At 38.6% G+C, this 18,288-nt stretch overlaps 1 protein-coding gene across 2 annotated transcripts in view; it reads left to right on the plus strand.

The window, feature by feature from the left end:
• The window catches only part of NFX1 (nuclear transcription factor, X-box binding 1), a 69,422-nt gene that overhangs the window by 24,365 nt on the left and 26,769 nt on the right, over positions 1-18,288 (plus strand). For both annotated transcript variants that reach the window (XM_055427284.2, XM_055427285.2), the window contains exons 6-11: positions 1,144-1,215; positions 2,722-2,861; positions 6,310-6,409; positions 6,493-6,710; positions 11,699-11,796; positions 15,303-15,333. In XM_055427284.2, the coding sequence (XP_055283259.1) occupies positions 1,144-1,215; positions 2,722-2,861; positions 6,310-6,409; positions 6,493-6,710; positions 11,699-11,796; positions 15,303-15,333 (659 nt within the window). The remainder of the gene's footprint in view (positions 1-1,143; positions 1,216-2,721; positions 2,862-6,309; positions 6,410-6,492; positions 6,711-11,698; positions 11,797-15,302; positions 15,334-18,288) is intronic.

Here is an 18,288-nt window from a genome sequence, read left to right on the forward strand (position 1 = left end):
CTATTGAATGATGATACTCATCCTTAAAGAAGCATGCTTAATCTTAGTCTTCTGTGGTTCAGTCTGTCAAAATTGGTCACCTTAGGAGATTGAGCACATATTTCTAGATTGTTTTCAGTATTTAAAACTGATTTAATAATTATTATTACTTATTTAGGAGTTACATAAAAAAATCCACTCAGGCACACCTGATTTTTATAGCAAATTCTGGTACCTACTTGATGAATTCAAGTCGTCTCTGATTGGCTTTTAACTCCCAAAGGATTGTGATTTGCCATCACATGGATGCTACTTCCCCACCCCAACCCCCGCCAGGTTCCCAAAATGTCTTAAATAGTGATATTTCTGTGTAATATTACCAGAGGTGTCTGCTTTGAAGACAGTAGTATTTGTTTAAATATTTCCATTTCGTTATTTTTTTCCTTTGGTCTCTTTTTATCATAGCTCCTATAAAAAACGTTCTGTTCAGAGGCCTGATTCTGACCTATAGCATATCATTGAGCACAGTCCTTTCCACGAGTCTCTTTCCCCTTTGTTACTCACCAGCATGCCTCCCCTCACCCCTGCCTTCTTTTTACTGTTCGCGTTGTTAGCCTATCACTTGTTATCACTTCACTAGCTGATGAGAACATGTCTGTATTTCTCATGGACCTAGCAGATTTGAGGTCTGTTACACTGAACAGGGAAGCCTGGCATGCTGCAGTCCATGGGGCTGCAAAGAGTTGGACACAACTGAGTGATTAAACTGAACTGAACTGAACATTGATCAAGTTCTGATCTTCTAAAGGACTCTTGACCATCCTGAGTGGCAACTTCTTTATCCCTACACACTGCACTAAGTGGGCCAAGACCGTATTTAGAAATGCTTTCTTTGACTGGTCAGACTCAAATAAGACCAGTATATTTTGACTTGGGCTTTTCTTTTCTGGTTAAATATTCTAAAATGGAACTGCTATCAATCCTTTCTATATAAAAACATTGTTGGTATCTTTGTTTAAATAGTTAATCAACTTTGGATAAACACTAAAACATTTCATAGTAGGTTTATTTGCTGCCATATTCACAGTTGGGCTCAGTTGGTACAACTTTGTTCAGGTTTGGATACAGAAGTATGATTTATTCATCAGAACTTTTCTGTTTTAGTCTGTGTCATCCAGGACCTTGCCCACCCTGCCCTGCCTTTATGACTAAAACATGTGAATGTGGACGGACCAGGTAAAGTTACACTTGTACTCCAGAAGAAGACTTCAGTTTCCACATTGATGGTTTATGTATGAATTTCTAAAATGAAAGATTAGTAGGTAGGTGCAAATAGTATTTATTTACTATCATTAACAAATGGTAGGTATAAATAGTACTTTTCTGTAAATAGTAAATCCTGTGCTGCATTAATCCTATTTTACAATCTTTTAAGTGATTAAAAAATTATAAAAAGTGAGATTATCATTTTAGGTGAAATACTATGGGACTTTTTTCTTAACATCTCCAGTGGTTGAAAGAACCAGGAGTTGAACCCCAGCTTGCTAAGGTTCAGGAGGCAAGGATTATTTATCTGTACCTACTGTAGTATCTGGTGTCTAGGAGGTATTCAGTGAATATTGTTGGAAGAAAGAATAAGTGGCCCCCAGAGCCGCCCTCTTTTCATTACAGTGCAAGTTATGCTTTATCAGTTTAGGGACCACTGATAGCTGCCTGTTTGTGGAGTGCCTCTGAGATCCAGTGAAGACCATACAGTGATTCCTGAACCATAAGACGAGATGGAATAGTGCAGATTTTTCAATGATAAACATTGTTTAAGTGTTTACTGAACTCATAAGAGTAGCAGTGTAGCCTGAGAGTCACATGCAAGGCCTTCTGGTCAGAAAGCCCAGGTCAGATTTGGGCTCTGCCACTAACTGGTTGTTGACCTGGGCAAGTTGCTTTCTCCTGCTGAGCCTCATTTTTCTTATCATATGGTAGAAATAATAATGTCTTCCTCAAGGGGTTGATATTAGCTGTGATGCTGAGCACTGGAAACTGATCATCTATGTATGTAACAGTGACTTTTTAAACCAAAATACATAGCTGAAGTGAGAGTAGTGGAATAGAATAGAACTTTTTGTGGGAGAGTAGATTCCAAGCTCTAAACCATTACGCTGAAAAGAAATCTGAAGACAATTGTGTAAGAGCAGTGGCCTCATATCCTTCTCTGGCTAATAAGTAAGCAAAATCAGGATGTTTATTAGAACAAAGCCAGAATTATTTCCCTTCCTGAATCAAAGTCACATAGAGTATGTTCTTAAGGACAATATTATAGCTGCCGAAAATCACAGAGTGCAGGGTCCCAGGAGAATGCCATTGTACTTTCATTCCAGGAATATTCATTAGAACTATATCTTCCAACTTCCCCACCCAGATCTGTAAGATGCTGTGGGAGCTCCAAGCTCTTTCCCCTCCTGCATGCTGCTTCAACTCAGAGGAGAAATCACAGTGTAACAAATACTTAGGCCCTCAATTCCTCTCTGGCCAGAAAATAGGGGACAGAGAAGCAAAGGAGGAAAAATAAGAGTGGAGAAAGGAAGAGTAATTGAGGAAGTGATTGGCAGAGGGAAACGTAGAAGTAGGGGAGATGGGGCCCAGAGAGGTTTAGTAGGTTTTGGGGAAGGGTTAGTTTAGCTGTTGAATAGGACCTCAATGTCCAACATTAGGCTAATGCCGTCTTTATGTTTTCTCTTTTTACAGGCACACAGTTCGCTGTGGTCAGGCTGTCTCAGTTCACTGTTCTAACCCTTGTGACAATGTTTTGAATTGCGGTCAGCATCACTGTGCTGAGCTGTGCCATGGGGGTCCATGCCAACCTTGTCGAGTCATATTGAACCAGGGTAAGTGGTGAGCACACCAGCCAGCCATACTTGGAGACTTTTTTGGAACCTTATTTACAGTTGTATTGATGACATGGATTTGTCTCAAGCCTGTAGTCACAAAGCCTCTATTAGGTCTGTTATCTTGGGTAGAAAGAACTGGAGATATATGAATGATTGGATGGTTTTCATTATTTTGGTCACGTAATACCAGTATAGGTCATTGTCCTATAGAATTTGGACAGTAGATTTTTTTTAATGCTGTTTAAAGGTAACTGCTTGGGAAATCTTTTTGCAGTGACTACTTGAAAAGGGCGCAGAAAAGGCCAAAGCAAACTTGAAAGAGAACAAATTTGAAAGACCTGATTTTAAGGCTTATAAATTAATAGTAATAATGACATTGTGGTTATTGGTATAAAGGTAGACTGGTAGATTCTGACAATAGAGTCCAGAAATAGACCTCAGTATATTATAGTCAGTTGATTTCAGCCAAGATAATAAGTGAATTCAGTGGGAAAAGGAGTCTTTTTACAGTTGGTCCTAGAACAACTGGATGTATATGTGGGAAAAAAGTGACCCTCAACCCCTGTCTCACTCTTTACACAAACATTAATTCTATATGGATCTTGGACTTAAATGTAAAACCCAGGAACAGTTTCCAGAAGAAACTATAAAAGACTATTTTCATGACTTTGGGATCAGGCAAAGATTTCATAGAATAACAAAAAATGTTAAATTGAAGTTTATCACATTAAGAAATTTCTGTTCAACAAAAGACAACATTAAGAAAATGAATAGATAAATCACAGATTGTATGCAGAATATTTAAAGTACTCCTTCCAAAGAAAAACAGAAAGATAGTCTCCTGCAAATCAACTTGAAGAGGTACTTCACAAAAGAAAATAATTATAAATGGTCAATAAACACATAGAAGATGCTTGACACCTTTAAACACTAGGAACGTGTAAATTAAAGGCACAGTAAGAGTAGAATAGTATAACCACTTTAAAAAACAGTCTGAGGAATCTCCCTGGTTGCCTAGTGGTTAGGACTCTGTGCTTTCACTGCCATGGCCCAGGTTTAGTCCCTGGTCGGGGAACCTAGGTCTACACAAGCTGTGTGGTGCAGCCAAAGGGAAAAATAAACTAGTATAGCAGTTCCTATAAAGGTTAAACATTGAGTTACCATGTGACTGCAATTCTATTCTTAGGCATATACCCAAGGGAAATGAAACTTCTAAATGGATGTTCATAGCAGCATTATTCATAATAGTCAAAATGTGGCAATAATGCAAATACCTATCAACTGATAAATGGAATAACGTGATATATTCATAAAAAGGTGTATTATTCAGCCATAAAAAGGAATGAAATATTGATAGATGCTATGAAGTAGATGAAACCTCCAAAATATTACACTAAGTGAAGTGAGTCTCAAAAGACCACTTACTGTATGCTTTCTCTGTTTTTATGACTGTCTCTAATCTGCAGAGATCCTGGGCTCCAATGCATTGGTCCTATAGTTTTAGTTTATTAAATTTTACTTTGATGTGATGCTGTTGGTCTGTGTTGGCACTTAAAATAAGAAATAGCCCTATGAAATGTTTTGTGGTGTGTGCTATAAGGATTTTACATAGGGAATTGTGCTGTATATTATTTAGTATTTTGTTTATGGGTTCTCTGGGAAGAAAGTCCTGTTTGTTCTTAGTTCCAAGAATAGTTGTTTTTCCTCTAATATCTTAGGAAGCTGGTATAACTGACCTAATGTCCATCTTTATAGTGTATACTTTTTAGCTATGATTCATTCTGTATCCTTACCGTTATTTTCCTTTTTATTTTCACATCTTTTATGTTCTCTTCATTTATCTCATATATCCTTATATACTGCATTAAACCCACTTTGAGATACGGCAGGAGTAAATATATACTGGCATTTTGGTCTTAGCAGTATAGATTGTCTTTGATCTGGACCATTTTTAGCTCTTGATTCATATTGGGCTAAATCACACTTTTTTGTCAAATTTGTTTGGCTCCCAGTCTCTTCCTTTCTGTTTTTTTGTATGTAGCTGATTTTTTTCAAACCCAGTTGAAGACTTTTTGTTTGTTCGTATTATATATCTAGCAAAGTATTTAGGCCATCAATGTAGTGGCTGTATCAACTTATAGTCCCACCAGCTATGTAGATGGGTTCCATTTTCTCCACACCCTCTCCAGCATTTATTTGTAGACTTTTTGTCTCACGGTGTTTTTTAGTTTCTGTTTTGTTGAGGTTTGTTTTGTTCCCTAGTATTGTCATCAGTCCTAGAGAATGTTCATGTGTGCTTGAAAAGAATTGTCAGTTTTCTGACCCTTGATTCTTTGGTTCATAGCTATCTTATACCTCTGGAAAAAAAGAAGTCTATTCTATTTGAGCAGACACTTAGCAAAAAAAAAGCCTGCTTGCACAGCCTCCCTGTTGCGAGGGTTTTGTTTACCAGTTTGTTGATTCTGCCAATCTTGATTACATATCCTGCACCTATAATTCATCTAATAAGTAAAGCTTTATTTAATGAGTTTTAGAACAGGGAATGAAACTGCCCATATATTTATTGGGAGAGTAAATGTGTATTTTAAAAATGAAGCATCTTGGTTAATATCTTTATTGACAAAAAGTTTTCATTGTAAACTGAAAATGTAAAGTGGCCCTTATCAGAAAAATTATCTAAATTGATGAAAATTAGTCCCTAGTCCTTATCAGACTTTGTTGCATATTAGTCAGAAACCAACTCTTTTCTTGTTTGCTTTGAAAATAACTCCTTAAATGCAGCACATAAGTCAACCCATTATTTCTTCAACCCACAGAAAAATTTATAGATATTAGACTGAGTTCTCTATATAGTCAATACAAGTCTCAAGTTCTTGGAAACACTTTTTACTCAGTATCAGTACTCAGACATGATTACTTCAAATTTAACAATAGTAGAATACCGATTAATAAGGATTTTATATTGTATCTAAAAATTTCTTTTTAGCAGCAATTTTCCTAAGCATTTTATGTGAACCCCAAGATATGAAGTATTAAATCTATGCTGCTTGGTTGAAATGAGGATGGAATCCAGTCATCAGTGCCTCCACAGTTACCCCGTTTAGCCTCCGTCTTCTGTGACATCTCCACAGGATCCCAGGGAGGCACTCTTTCCAACCATGACCTTATGGGCCAGAGACTAGTCTGTTTCACTTTAATGCTCATATTGAGGTGTGCTACAGGGGTACCATTAGATGTGTTAAAATTAACAAAACCTTCCAAATTTTTTTCCTATGTTAGAGCTCTTAGATGGGGCTTAGAGCTGCTGTATAAGCCACATTTATTTCTGCGCCGGGTCTGATCAACAGTAGTGAATAGGATTTTGTGTCTTCTTATAGATTGCTTAGAGTATTTTAAGCACTTGTGCAGATTACTAATCTTTCATTTTTGAAATTGTGTCCTCAAGTATGCTACTGTGGCAGCACCTCCCGAGATGTGTTATGTGGAACAGACACAGGAAAGTCTGATGGATTTGGGGACTTTGGCTGTTTAAAGATATGTGGCAAGTAAGGTTTTATGTTTTTCTCCGTTAGAATAAAGCTGTATTTAATGCAACAATTATGTAATAGTGTGTTGTTTTTCTTAACAGGGACTTGAAATGTGGGAACCATACGTGTTCTCAAGTATGTCACCCTCAGCCCTGCCAGCTGTGCCCACGGCTCCCCCAGCTGGTGCGCTATTGCCCTTGTGGGCAAACTCCTCTCAGCCAGTTGCTGGAACTTGGAAGTAGTGGTCGGAAGACATGCATGGATCCTGTGCCTTCATGTGGAAAAGTGTGCGGCAAGCCTTTGCCTTGTGGTTCCCTAGGTAACTAGTGGGCGGAAAGTTGTCTTTAAAAATGTAAACATAAATATTTGGCACCAGTGACTACTTAAACAAAATAGTATTTAATTCCAGTTACAGTATCAGACGTTTTTCTAAATATTATGATCAGATTTGTGTGGTTACTTTTTCTTTCCTTCTCAAAATATATTTGTGAAAGCTCATATTTACCCAAATGATCTTTCTATTAGTAATTCAGGTATTACCAACTCAGATATTGCCAACTCTAACCACTTAGTTGTGGTTAGATACTGTTTTGTGGAGAGGTGGGGAAGGTTGGGGTGTTTATGATTTCTCTTAGCAGCCTATACTAGTATGAATGCCAGGTATCCTTTTAGTAATTTAGGGTTTGGCAAGTGTTTAGAAGCATTTTTGTATAATAGAAACATTTTAACTGGGTGAGGCATTTTAAGAACTGAAATTTTAAGTGCACTTAAACTTTATTCATTTGAACCACTTAAGAAGCATCTTTCTCTTCAGATGGGTTTCCCGTCTGAGAATAACACCTCCTGAAAATCATTTTGAAGGGACATTTTTCTAAAATTTACATTATCTTCCTTCTTTGAATAGAGGTTACTGAAGATAATTTCTTTCCCCTTATTTGACTGAGAGTCATCATTTCCCTGAACCTCAGTTATTGTTTTCTGCTGAATACACTGATTCCCTCTGGGCTTGCTGAGGTTTCTCAGGTATTTCCCCATAACAAGGTGCAGTTTGACTGTTTTACTTATTTGTTAAACCTTTTGGTGGTTTATTTTCTTGTGAATGCTGTCAGTATGCCTATCTGCCTACCTTTAGTGACTTTCCTTTTCTTCTGACTTGTGGGCTTCTGAGTACTTGGATATAGGAACCAGAAAAGGTTTGTTGAGATTAGCTATAAAGGAATAGTCTGAGCTTCTGACTGATACTTTCTGAGGCAGTTATTGGGATATGTGCATGTACAGTTTTACGGTGAGCTGGCAGCTTCTCTCCTGAGTTTTCAAAAGCTGCTTATTTAGAAAAAGGAAACTGAGCAATTGGGTCTGTATAAAAGAGGTGTTCCTGTAACTATCTGTGGTAAAGATAGACTCTTTTAAGTTTGGTTTCCATTTTTCCAAGAAGAAAGATTTCACATTTCTTCCAAGTACCGGTAGGAGCACCCTACCTAATTCCTTTTCTCAATCTGACTTTAAAATTATGTAGAGAGAAGAAATGCCCTTTTCTCTTATGTTAATACATTTCAACCTCATCAGGAAAATAGGTTGTCTATTGCTTCTCTGTGTCTACCAGGAATATGTATCTTCAGATAAGCCCTGTGAAACAGAGATCAAATGACTTGCAAATCCAGAGAGACGGTAAAGATCTTCCCTTTTCAGAAAGCACATGGGTCAGTTTCGTAAGAACTTCATATATGACTCGACATACTGCCCTGACGCTCAGATAGCTTGTTGGCATGGAAAGAAAGAGGAAATGTGAAATGGATACTGCAGAGGGCCTTGAGCAAGAGAAGGACAGTAACTGTCTGTATGAACAGACCTGGGGGTGGGACAAGACCAGCTCAGGAATTTCAAGAGGAACTGCTATACTTCAGCAGAGTTTTAATCATGGAAAGCTTTTAAGGAGCTAAGGTGATTTGGATTGAGAAGCTCAAAGAAAAGCCCATAACTAGCAGTACCAGTGGATCTCATGTATATTCAGACCTGGCTTATCTACAGAAATCTTGTTTAGGTTCATTAGTATCTCACCCAGTAGGAAATTTCCATCCTAGTCACATAGCTTTAGTACAAAAGACTACGTGGTGTTCTGCTTTCGGGATGGTAGCCTGAGAAGCAAAACAAGCAAAGCTGGGGAAAACTATATTTAAAAAAAAGCAACCATTTAAAGTCTCTGGAGACTGTCCTACACACATAACTCCAATGAAGAAATTTTTATTGAAGAAAACCTACTAAAACTGAGTTAAGAACAGCAAGAGTCTGTGTTGTTTGAGTCACAACCTACTCTCCTTCCCTGCCCCTTCCCAGATCAGCTCAACTGAAGGATGGATGTGCCCAAGAAATCGGGCTTCATCTGCCCTCATTTCCCAGTCAAGGGTTACTTGCTAAGAGGAGCAGACCATCAGCATTTCTTATCCCCCCAACTCCAAATTGAAAAGGCTAAACTTCTGGTAAACACAACTGCCAGGTTTGGGGTTCCCTTCGTCCATACTGGTCACACATAGATTGGAGGCCCTGTTCCAGTCACAACAGGCGGGAGTACTGGGTCCTCAGTCACCCTCACCCCAGTTCACTTGTCGGGCAGAGGTTTCACGATATGAGACACGAGCCAAGAAAACTAGAGGCTATTGTCCCACCCAGCACCCAGTGACTGAGTGACCTTTTCCAGGGGTTAGAGACAGTCCATAAGGAAGGAGAGCTCCAGAATATTTCCTAAAGGAATGAGTTTAATTTGAGAGAGAGTGTGGAGATGTCAGACCCAAGGGCCCTTTAGAAAACAATAGTTCCTCTTAATTAAGAGCAACAAGCTACACTATAGGCTACCTGGTTCACCAGAGAGAACCAGGGAAGGAGATACCAAGAGGAACCATCCTGGGATCAGAACAAGCTTCATAGGCTTGCCTCAGAGAGAGTCCTGCTGACACCGTTGTCTTCCCAGAGTGACAGTGCACATGCCTGGGGTTGTGCCATCAAAAGAATGACACCAGTGTCTTTGTACTGTGATAGAAATAGACTTCACTAAAATAGCCTAGTGAACAAGCAGACAGGCTGTGAAAAGAGGAAGCAGTATCCAGAGTTACTGCAAACAACAGATTGCCAAAAATGTTCAGTTTCCAACAAAAAAATTACAAAGTATGCAAACAAAAAAAACCACAGGTAACAGAAACTTTCAGTTTTCTGTGAGAGTGATCAGTGTCAGATTTAACAAAGCTGTCAAGGTAGCCATTATGAATACATTCAAAGAACTAAAGGAAACCATGCTTGAAGAGTTAAAGAAAGGTACAAAGGCAGTGTTTCATCAAATAGAGTATCAGTAAAGAGATAGAAATTATAAAAATAGAACCCGAAGGAAAATCTGGAGTTGAAAAGTCCAGTAATTAAAATTAAAAATTCATCAAAGGTACTCAACAGTAGATTTGAGCAGGCAGAAGGGTCAATAAATGTGAAGATAGATCTGTGTTATAGAGATAATATAATCCCAAAAACATAGAGAAAATGAAGTGAATAAAAATGAATAGTGCCTCAGAGAAACATGGGACACCTTTAAGCACATCAGGAGAATAGTGGAGCACTCGGAGAGGAGAAAGGAGCAGACAAATATTCAAATGCTGGTGGGAAACTTTGCAGATTTAAAGGACATTAATTTGCACATCCAAGAAACTCAGAAACTCCATAGGATAAATTCCAGGGCACATAGTGAAAGTGATTAAGGCCAAAGACAAGGATAAAATTTGAAAGCAGCAAGAGAAAAAGGACACATTACATACTAGGGAACCACTATAAGATTCACAGGTGACTGTTCATCAGAAACAGTGGAGAACACTATCACAAAAGGGAGACAGTGAGATGACCTATTCAAAGTGCTGAAAGAAAAAAATTACCAACCAAGAATCTTATATGCAGCAAGTCTTTCAAAAATGAAAAAATCAAGAGCTCTCTGCTAGCAGATCTACTTTACAGTAAATACTAAAGAGAGGTCTTCAGGCTGATACATGTAAATCCACAAGAAAAAACAAAGAGCAAAGGTAATTACATAATCATAAAAGAAAGTATAAGTACATATTTCTTCTTTCTCAACTGATTTAAAAAGCGATAGTATAGAATAGTAATATATATAATGTGTCATTAGGCCTATGATATATAAAAATATATCTGACAATAACAGCACAAAGGGAGTAGGTGGAATTAAGGTTGTATTGCAGTTAAAGTAGTGATATCAGATGGTAACTCAGATCTTTAGGAACAAATGAAGAAAACCAGAACAGTAAATAAGATAAATATAACAAGTTGTGTTATATACTTGCTCTCCTTTTTTCAGCTTCTTTAATAGGCATAACATTATATAAAGCAATAATTTTAACATTGTACTGTTAAATTTGTAGCACATTTAGATGTTATATGTATAACAGTGATAGCACAAAAGAGAAGAGGAAATAGAGCTGTTTGGGTATAAGACTTCTGTATCTCACAGGAATTAGGTTTGTATGCATCTGAAGTCCACTCAGATGTGTACCACTGATAAGCTCTAGAGCAACCATTAATAAGATAACTCTAAATATAGTGGAAAATGCCACTATTGAGGGAAAATGTTACAGTGGAGAGTATTCACTTAATGTAAAAGAAAACAATGAAGGAAAATTAGACAAAAAGCAGAGATTATCAAAATGAATTTTAAAAAGATGCAGCTATAATACCATCTTCAGGAAACAGACTTTAGAGTCAGAGATACAGTTAGAGCAGCCATGGAGAGAGACTATGGATGATCCCTGGGGAGTCCAAGAAACAGGACTTGTTCCAAAACCTAGCTTATCAGAACAAGTGGCAGACCACCTATCACCAGACATTCATAGAACTTAGTCAGTGAGATTATGGATCATGGTTTCTGGTTATTTATGATCTGTAGGTGATTTTGACTCCCTAGAGTCAAGAGTATTTCAGTAAGTCACCCATGGCTACAATTTTAAGGAGATCCAAGTCTAATTTGGAGACTTGAGGTCTCAATAAAGAATCAGAAGATCTTTTCTTTGATGTACACAGAACACCTTGTGCCCCAAAGCATATTCCTGTGACTAATGCTGGGGCCTTTCCTTGCTGGAAAAGCCCCAGCTGGCCAGATGAGGGGAAGATAAGGCAAGAGACATTAATAGCATCCTTCTTCCCTCAGCTCTGGTGACGGAGTTACAGGGCACAGAGGTGGAGAACCATGTGGCTAGTGAATTTGGGAATTTGAAAATGAGTAGTTGCAATTTTCATCCCCAGCTCTTTTCATTTCTATTAAAGATTTCATTCATACCTGTGAAAAGCTCTGTCATGAAGGAGACTGTGGACCATGCTCTCGCACATCAGTTATTTCCTGCAGATGCTCTTTCAGAACAAAGGTAAATCCTACACGATGCTAGAGTTGTTGCCACCAGTGCTTTTTATTAATCAATTGGTGATGATGGGAGGGAAGGAATAAAAATAACCTCCGGCTTATTCCTGTTATACTGTGCATGATTCATTCAATCCAACCAATATATACCGACACCTACTGTGGATCAGTTGTAGAATAGGTATGAAGGGATCTAGCATGCAAGACTCAGAGGCCACTGATAGGCTTGGGGCCCATATACAAGTAGCTTGACTAAATACAAGTGTGACAGTGCTAGATGCCAGAAGAGAAGAACAGTAGCACCACTGAAAGCAGTTAGCTCACTAAGTTAGAGGGAACACAGTCCACAAGATCTCCCTCACTTCAGACACATTGCAGGAGTTTAGACAATTGCCGAATTAGTCCACATGACCACCATCACCTCTGATACCGGCTGCAATTCAGTGGTCCCCAAGGCTACCCTCAAGGTTTATTTGCTGGAAGAACTCACAGAACTCATTGAAAACTGGTATATATGCTTGATTACGGTTTACTACAGGGAAAGATTACAGATTAACATCAATCAAAGGAAGAAGTATGTAGGGCTGAATGCAAGACAGCACCAAATATGAAGCTTCCAGTTGTCCTCTCCCCGGGCAGTTGGAACAGTGTTACTTTGTCACCACCAGCATGTGACTGTATGTGTGGAGTATTGCCAACCAAGGAAGCTCACCCACCCAAGCATGGGTGTTCAGTTTTTATTGGGGCTCCATCATGTAGCTATGGTTGACTGTCCATGTAGCTGGTTTCAGCCTCCAGTACCTCCAGACGTCTGCTAACACTGTGTGACCCAAAGCCTACACCTGAAACCACATCATTGGTCTTACGGTATGGCCAGCCTCCACCCTAATCATATCAGGCTTTGTGGTGACCCAAGGCCCCAGGCAAACAGTGAGACTCCTATCAATATGATAGGAATATCAATATGGTATTCCATGGTTATCTCCCAGAAGCCAGTAGCAAAAGCCAAACCTCTCTTCAGGTAGTATTAATTCTTCAGCATACAACTGTTTTGTCAGTTTCTGCTTTCTGCCTGGGGCAACCTTGATTGGACCATGTGTTATAAAATACAAAGTCATCTTACCGTTTTGGAATTGATGCGCATTTCTGTTTTCTGTAACCAGAAGAGGCAGGAAACTTCCCTGTGGAAGTCTTTGGGTAATTTTATTCATGGAACATACTGAGTGTTGATCTGCCCGACTCTCTGACATACTTCTGGTCATTTCAGTGCATAATTAGCACCTGTCCCAGCAGAGCACAGGCTGGAGTAGAGACAGAATTCTGAGTCATTGATACTATTTGTTAAATTCAGCCCACGGTCTGAATAGCAGCTGACTTGCAAATTGATTCTGAGGATATTGTCCATAAATTAGGAGCTAGCTTAATAGGTAAGCTTCAGAATTGAAGGAAAGAATGTCAGAGTAATTAGTGCAGTTTACATGAGAATAAAGTTATGTGAAGATGTGTGGGGTTTTCTTCTGAACAAAATCATATAATACATAGGATAGTAAAGATATGTTGAATGTCAGGTACAGGACCACTTTATGCTTTGTAGATACCAGCTTGAAGGCTGTGAGATACTTTGATTTAGGAATCATAAATTTAGTAATGCCTTGAGGTGCTCTTTGTGACCAAGAATTGCAAACAGGATGGGGATACATGACCTAGACATGCCTCCTGTCAGTTTGCTTTTCTCCCAGCAATCCCTTTCTCTGTCTGTGTGCTTTTTAGCTTCTCATTCACTGTGACCTCACTCTCTCGAATAGTGGACCCCATGGCAGTGAGTGTATTTTTGAAAGTTATATGTAAATTAAATTTTTGCAAATAAAAGCCTTATTCTAAAATTGCTGGAGGAGCTCATCTGTTAAACAATTTGACAAAGTGAACGATCCCTTTGAAACACTAATAATCACCTCATTGTTCAGTCAGATTTTTCCTGAAATGTCTTATAACGGAATGGGCTTTTCCATGGAAGTGAATTTTCTAGGTAAATAAAAACTTAATTTTTTAAAGCTTCAAAGGTTGTTCTCTTTTAACCCCTTTGGTAGGAGTCTTTGAGAAATGTATGCTGTATCTTTATCTTACTACCTCTTAATAAAGAATGCTGTATTTAAGTTTTTATTGAAATTCATACACATTATAGAGAATGATGGGAGCTCTGCTTTTCCCTGCAGGTGTAGATACCACTCCAGCATATCATTTCTTTTTTTTCTCTCAGCTCTAAAGAGCCTCATGTCTTGGGGCAGCTGGCGCCTGTCATGGAGAGTCCCTTCCTGTTCCCTGGAATGAATGAGCTCTGGCAGCTGCTGGGATCTCAGGGTGGGGGCTACCTCTGGCCAGGGTCATCGCGCACCAGCACAGACTCCTAGGCTGGCTTCACCAAAATTGTAACGAAACGCAAATTCATGTACCTGAGGCACAGTGAGACCAAACAAATGAAACTTTACAGTTTGGAGCAGAGGGAGGTTTATCGTAGGGTCAAACAAGAAGGGTGGCCTGTGCTCAAAAACCCCAGACTCGTAGCATGTCATTTCTTACGTTTTTCAGTGTTCATGTTAACTAGAGCACTCAAGCAGTTTCCTGAGTCACCTTTGCTTTATATCTCTAGAGAGCGTATGAGGAGTTTCTTCCTATCTTAGAACCCAGCCAACTCCCTAATTTATTGAAAACGTTTTCTAGCCAAGAAGCTTCAGTTTCTTAGACAGCTTCATGTCTGTTATCAACTCTAGCAGCTGCTCCTTTTTTGGGGGGTCATTTTCACAAAGAAGAAATGTTTTTATCATGTTACTTATTTCTGAGTATATAGCAGCCTGTCCATAACATCAAAGCCAAATTTGGACAGAGATGCTGGGCAGCCAGCCAGACACCCTCTCTCCCAAGTGACTGACTTGCTCTTCACACAGCAGCCTCGCCATGCATGTTATTCAGGAACATGCATCAGCAAAATTACATGTGATAGACTTTTGAGGCTGTTCACACATAATTGAAACCAGGGTAATAAAATTTTGAATGGCCAAGGAGTTCTGCATTCCACTTTGTTACAGTTCAGCAGCATTGCTGTGGTACTCCTGAATGTGTAGAGCTGTTTGCCCCTGCATCATATGGTACTGATGGTTACATATTTTCAGTTCTTATGTCTGATTTTTCTGTCTATACCCTTGCCAGTTATTTCTCTTTGCTCTGCATACCCCTAGCAGTTCTTGTTTCCATTCAGATTTTATAATATGTAATCTACTGTGAATTTGGAGGTCAGACCACAAAGAATGTTACAATTATATTTTCATGAAAAGTCGTTAGACCTGGGGACCTACTGTGAGTAAAGAATACAGGGACTGGGCTGACCCAGCTCCAGATAGTGACTGCCAGAGAGGTCCTGGGTATTTGGGATATGCGTGTTACATACAGCATTGTACTGCAGTTGTGTTGTTTCATTTATTCCTAAAGTAGTTACTATTCCTTTTTCTTTTTCTATAGGAGCTTCCATGTACCAGTCTCAAAAGTGAAGGTATGACTGGGAAGGGGTGTGAGGGAGCTTCTTGGGGTGAAGGTAATTTTTGCATCTTGACAGGGAGATGGGTTATGTGTTTGTTAGAATTCAGTGAAGGTACTTTGTACATGTATGTAACTTTTTGTTGTTGTTGTTGTTTAGTCACTAAATCTCGTGGTACTCTTTGCAACCCCATGGACTGTAGCCCACCAGTCTTCTCTGTCCATGGGATTTCCCAGGCAAGAATACTGGGTTGAGTTGCCATTTCCTTCTCTAAGAGATCTTCCCAACCCAGGGATCGAACCTGCATCTCCTGCTTGGCAGGCACATATCCTTACCACTGAGCCACCAGGGAAGCCCGTGTAACTTTTATCTCAAAAAACAAACAAACATGAATTCTAGTTAAATGCTATGAAATATAAGGGAAATATAGTCATGTATGTAGCTTGCTTTGAAAAACATCCAAAATTAAGATAAACTGATAGTTGAATAGAAGAATAAATGTGAAAAACTACGTGTAACTACTGGCAGAATCTAGGTAATAGGCATATATATAGGTGTCCACTATAAATTTGTTTCAACTTTCTTATATGTTTAAAAGTTTTCATAATAAAATATTGGTATAGGAAGAGAAGGTAATAGCACCATGAAGCAAGCCTTGTAAAAACTGACTCTGATGCTTGATCTTGTGGTTTGATAGGCCTTTTGGATACTTAGAACAGGGTGATTCAGCCAGCAGCCTTCTCAGCCTTCAGACCTAGAATATTTCTTCTTTTGTCCTGATATTTCACTTTATTGTGGTTCTACCCTTATTTTACTAACCATTATGTAATTTTTGTTTAAACCACCTTAGAACTGTTTTGGAAAAGTGATAGAAGATAAACTTACACAAAATAAAAGCTCTTTTTCTGGTCAAGAAGAAAGCTGTACTGGTTAGGGTGCTCCTGGCTATAGGTATCATAAAACCCAAGGAAAAATGACTTTAGCTTTAAGGAGGTTTTACTATTTCTCATAATAGGAAGTGTGGAGGCAGAACAAGTCCAAGGTTGATTAATTCCAAACCGAGTGATCTAGGACTCCAGTTCAGTTTCCTATGATTTTCTTGGTTTTCCCCTCATAGGTATAAGTGAGCTACAGCAATTTCACACATTGTGTCCTCTCCCAATGCATCTAAAGGAAAGAAAGAGAGATTCTTAACCTTCTCTTCCTTCTTGAGAGCAAAGAAGACAGCTCCGAAAGACCCTCAGTGTACTTTGTATCACATGTTTCTGCCTAAACCCTTCTGTCACAAAGGGAATGGAATTACCATGATAGGCTAGACTATTCAGTATAATAATGGAGGAGCACATAGGTGCCTAGTTTCTGAACAAAATTAAGTATCTGTTAGCCTGGGGAAGGTGGACAAGGGCTGACTCTCTGCCTCAAATATCTGAATACTTGAAGTAACCAAAAGTAACTTCCTCAAAACCACAGTCAAAATTTTGGTGATTAAAAGGCATAATTTGAAAACTTACTATATTAGTATACTTTTTAGTAATTTTTAATAAGATGTTAAATATATAAAGTAAAAATACACCCTCATCCCCATTTTCCCCTCCTAGTTCTACTCCCCTGATAAAACTACCCCAATAACTTGTCAGGGATGGGTCCAGATCTTTTCTATATTCATACCAATGTATGCATGTGTTGGTATGGTTTTATTTTTCCCCTAAACTTAAGTTCTTACTAAACATACTGTCTGGAACTTGGTCTTTCCCCCTCCACAATATATCAAAGATATTCTTCCATTTCAGTATGTTTTGCTCTCCCTCTTGAGGGCATTCTGTATGTAGATACGCCAGTTAAACACTTGAGCGCCTTCAACACCTTTATTAAGATAAAATTCACAAAGCATGCAATGAAACATTTTAAAGTGTATTATACTATTCAGTGGCATTTAGTGCCTTCACAGTGTTGAAAAACCATCACCTCTATCAATTCTAAAGTGTGTTCAGCATCCCAAAAGGAAACCCTTTGTTTATTTTCACTCCCCCTTACCCCAACCCCAGCCCCAGGCAACTGCTAATCTGCTTCCTGTCTCTGGATTTAAATCTGAATTTTTGATATAATATGTAACCTTTACATATTGTCTCCAGCTTCTTTCACTTAGCATGTTTTTTAGGTTCATCTGCCTTGTAGCACATATCAATGCTTCATTCCTCTTTATGACTGAATATTATTCTGTTGTATGTATATACCATAGTTTGTTTATCCATTCATCTGTTAATGGATGTTTAATTTTGTTTCCTTCTTTTGACTATTGCAACTAGTACTACTATGAACATTTGTACATAAACTTTTATTTGAGTTTTTATTGTTGTTCAGTCACTAAGTCATGTCCTGACTCTTTGTGACCTCATGGACTGCAGTACACCAGGCTCCTCTGTCCTCTACCCTCTCTCCCAGAGTTTGCTCACATTCATATCCATTGAGTTGGTGATGCTATCTAACCATCTCTTTCTCTGCTGCCCCCTTTATTTGAGTACCTGTTGTAAATTCTTTTGGGTATGTACCTAGGAGTGGAATTGCTGGATTATATGTTCATTAGAGGTAGAATTTTTAAAAGAACTGCCATCACACTATTTCACATTCCTACCAGTAATGTTTGAGGGTTTGTTTCTCCACATCCTCTCCAACACTTGGTATTTTCTGTTTTTTTTTTTACTATTATTACTGTTGCTGTCATCCTAAGTGGGTATGAAATGATAAATCATTGTGGTTCTGATTTGCATTCCCTAATAACTTCATGGGAAATAGATGGGGAAACAGTGGAAACAGTGTCAGACTTTATTTTTTTGGGCTCCAGAATCACTGCAGATGCTGATTGCAGCCATGAAATTTAAAGACGCTTACTCCTTGAAAGGAAAGTTATGACCAACCTAGATAGTATATCAAAAAACAGAGACATTACTTTGCCAACAAAGGTCCGTCTAG

The sequence above is a fragment of the Moschus berezovskii genome, chromosome 7 (genome assembly GCF_049115385.1).
Source record: "Moschus berezovskii isolate FMDL1 chromosome 7, NW_MosBer_1.0, whole genome shotgun sequence".
In the NCBI taxonomy this organism is placed as follows: Eukaryota; Metazoa; Chordata; class Mammalia; order Artiodactyla; family Moschidae; genus Moschus; species Moschus berezovskii.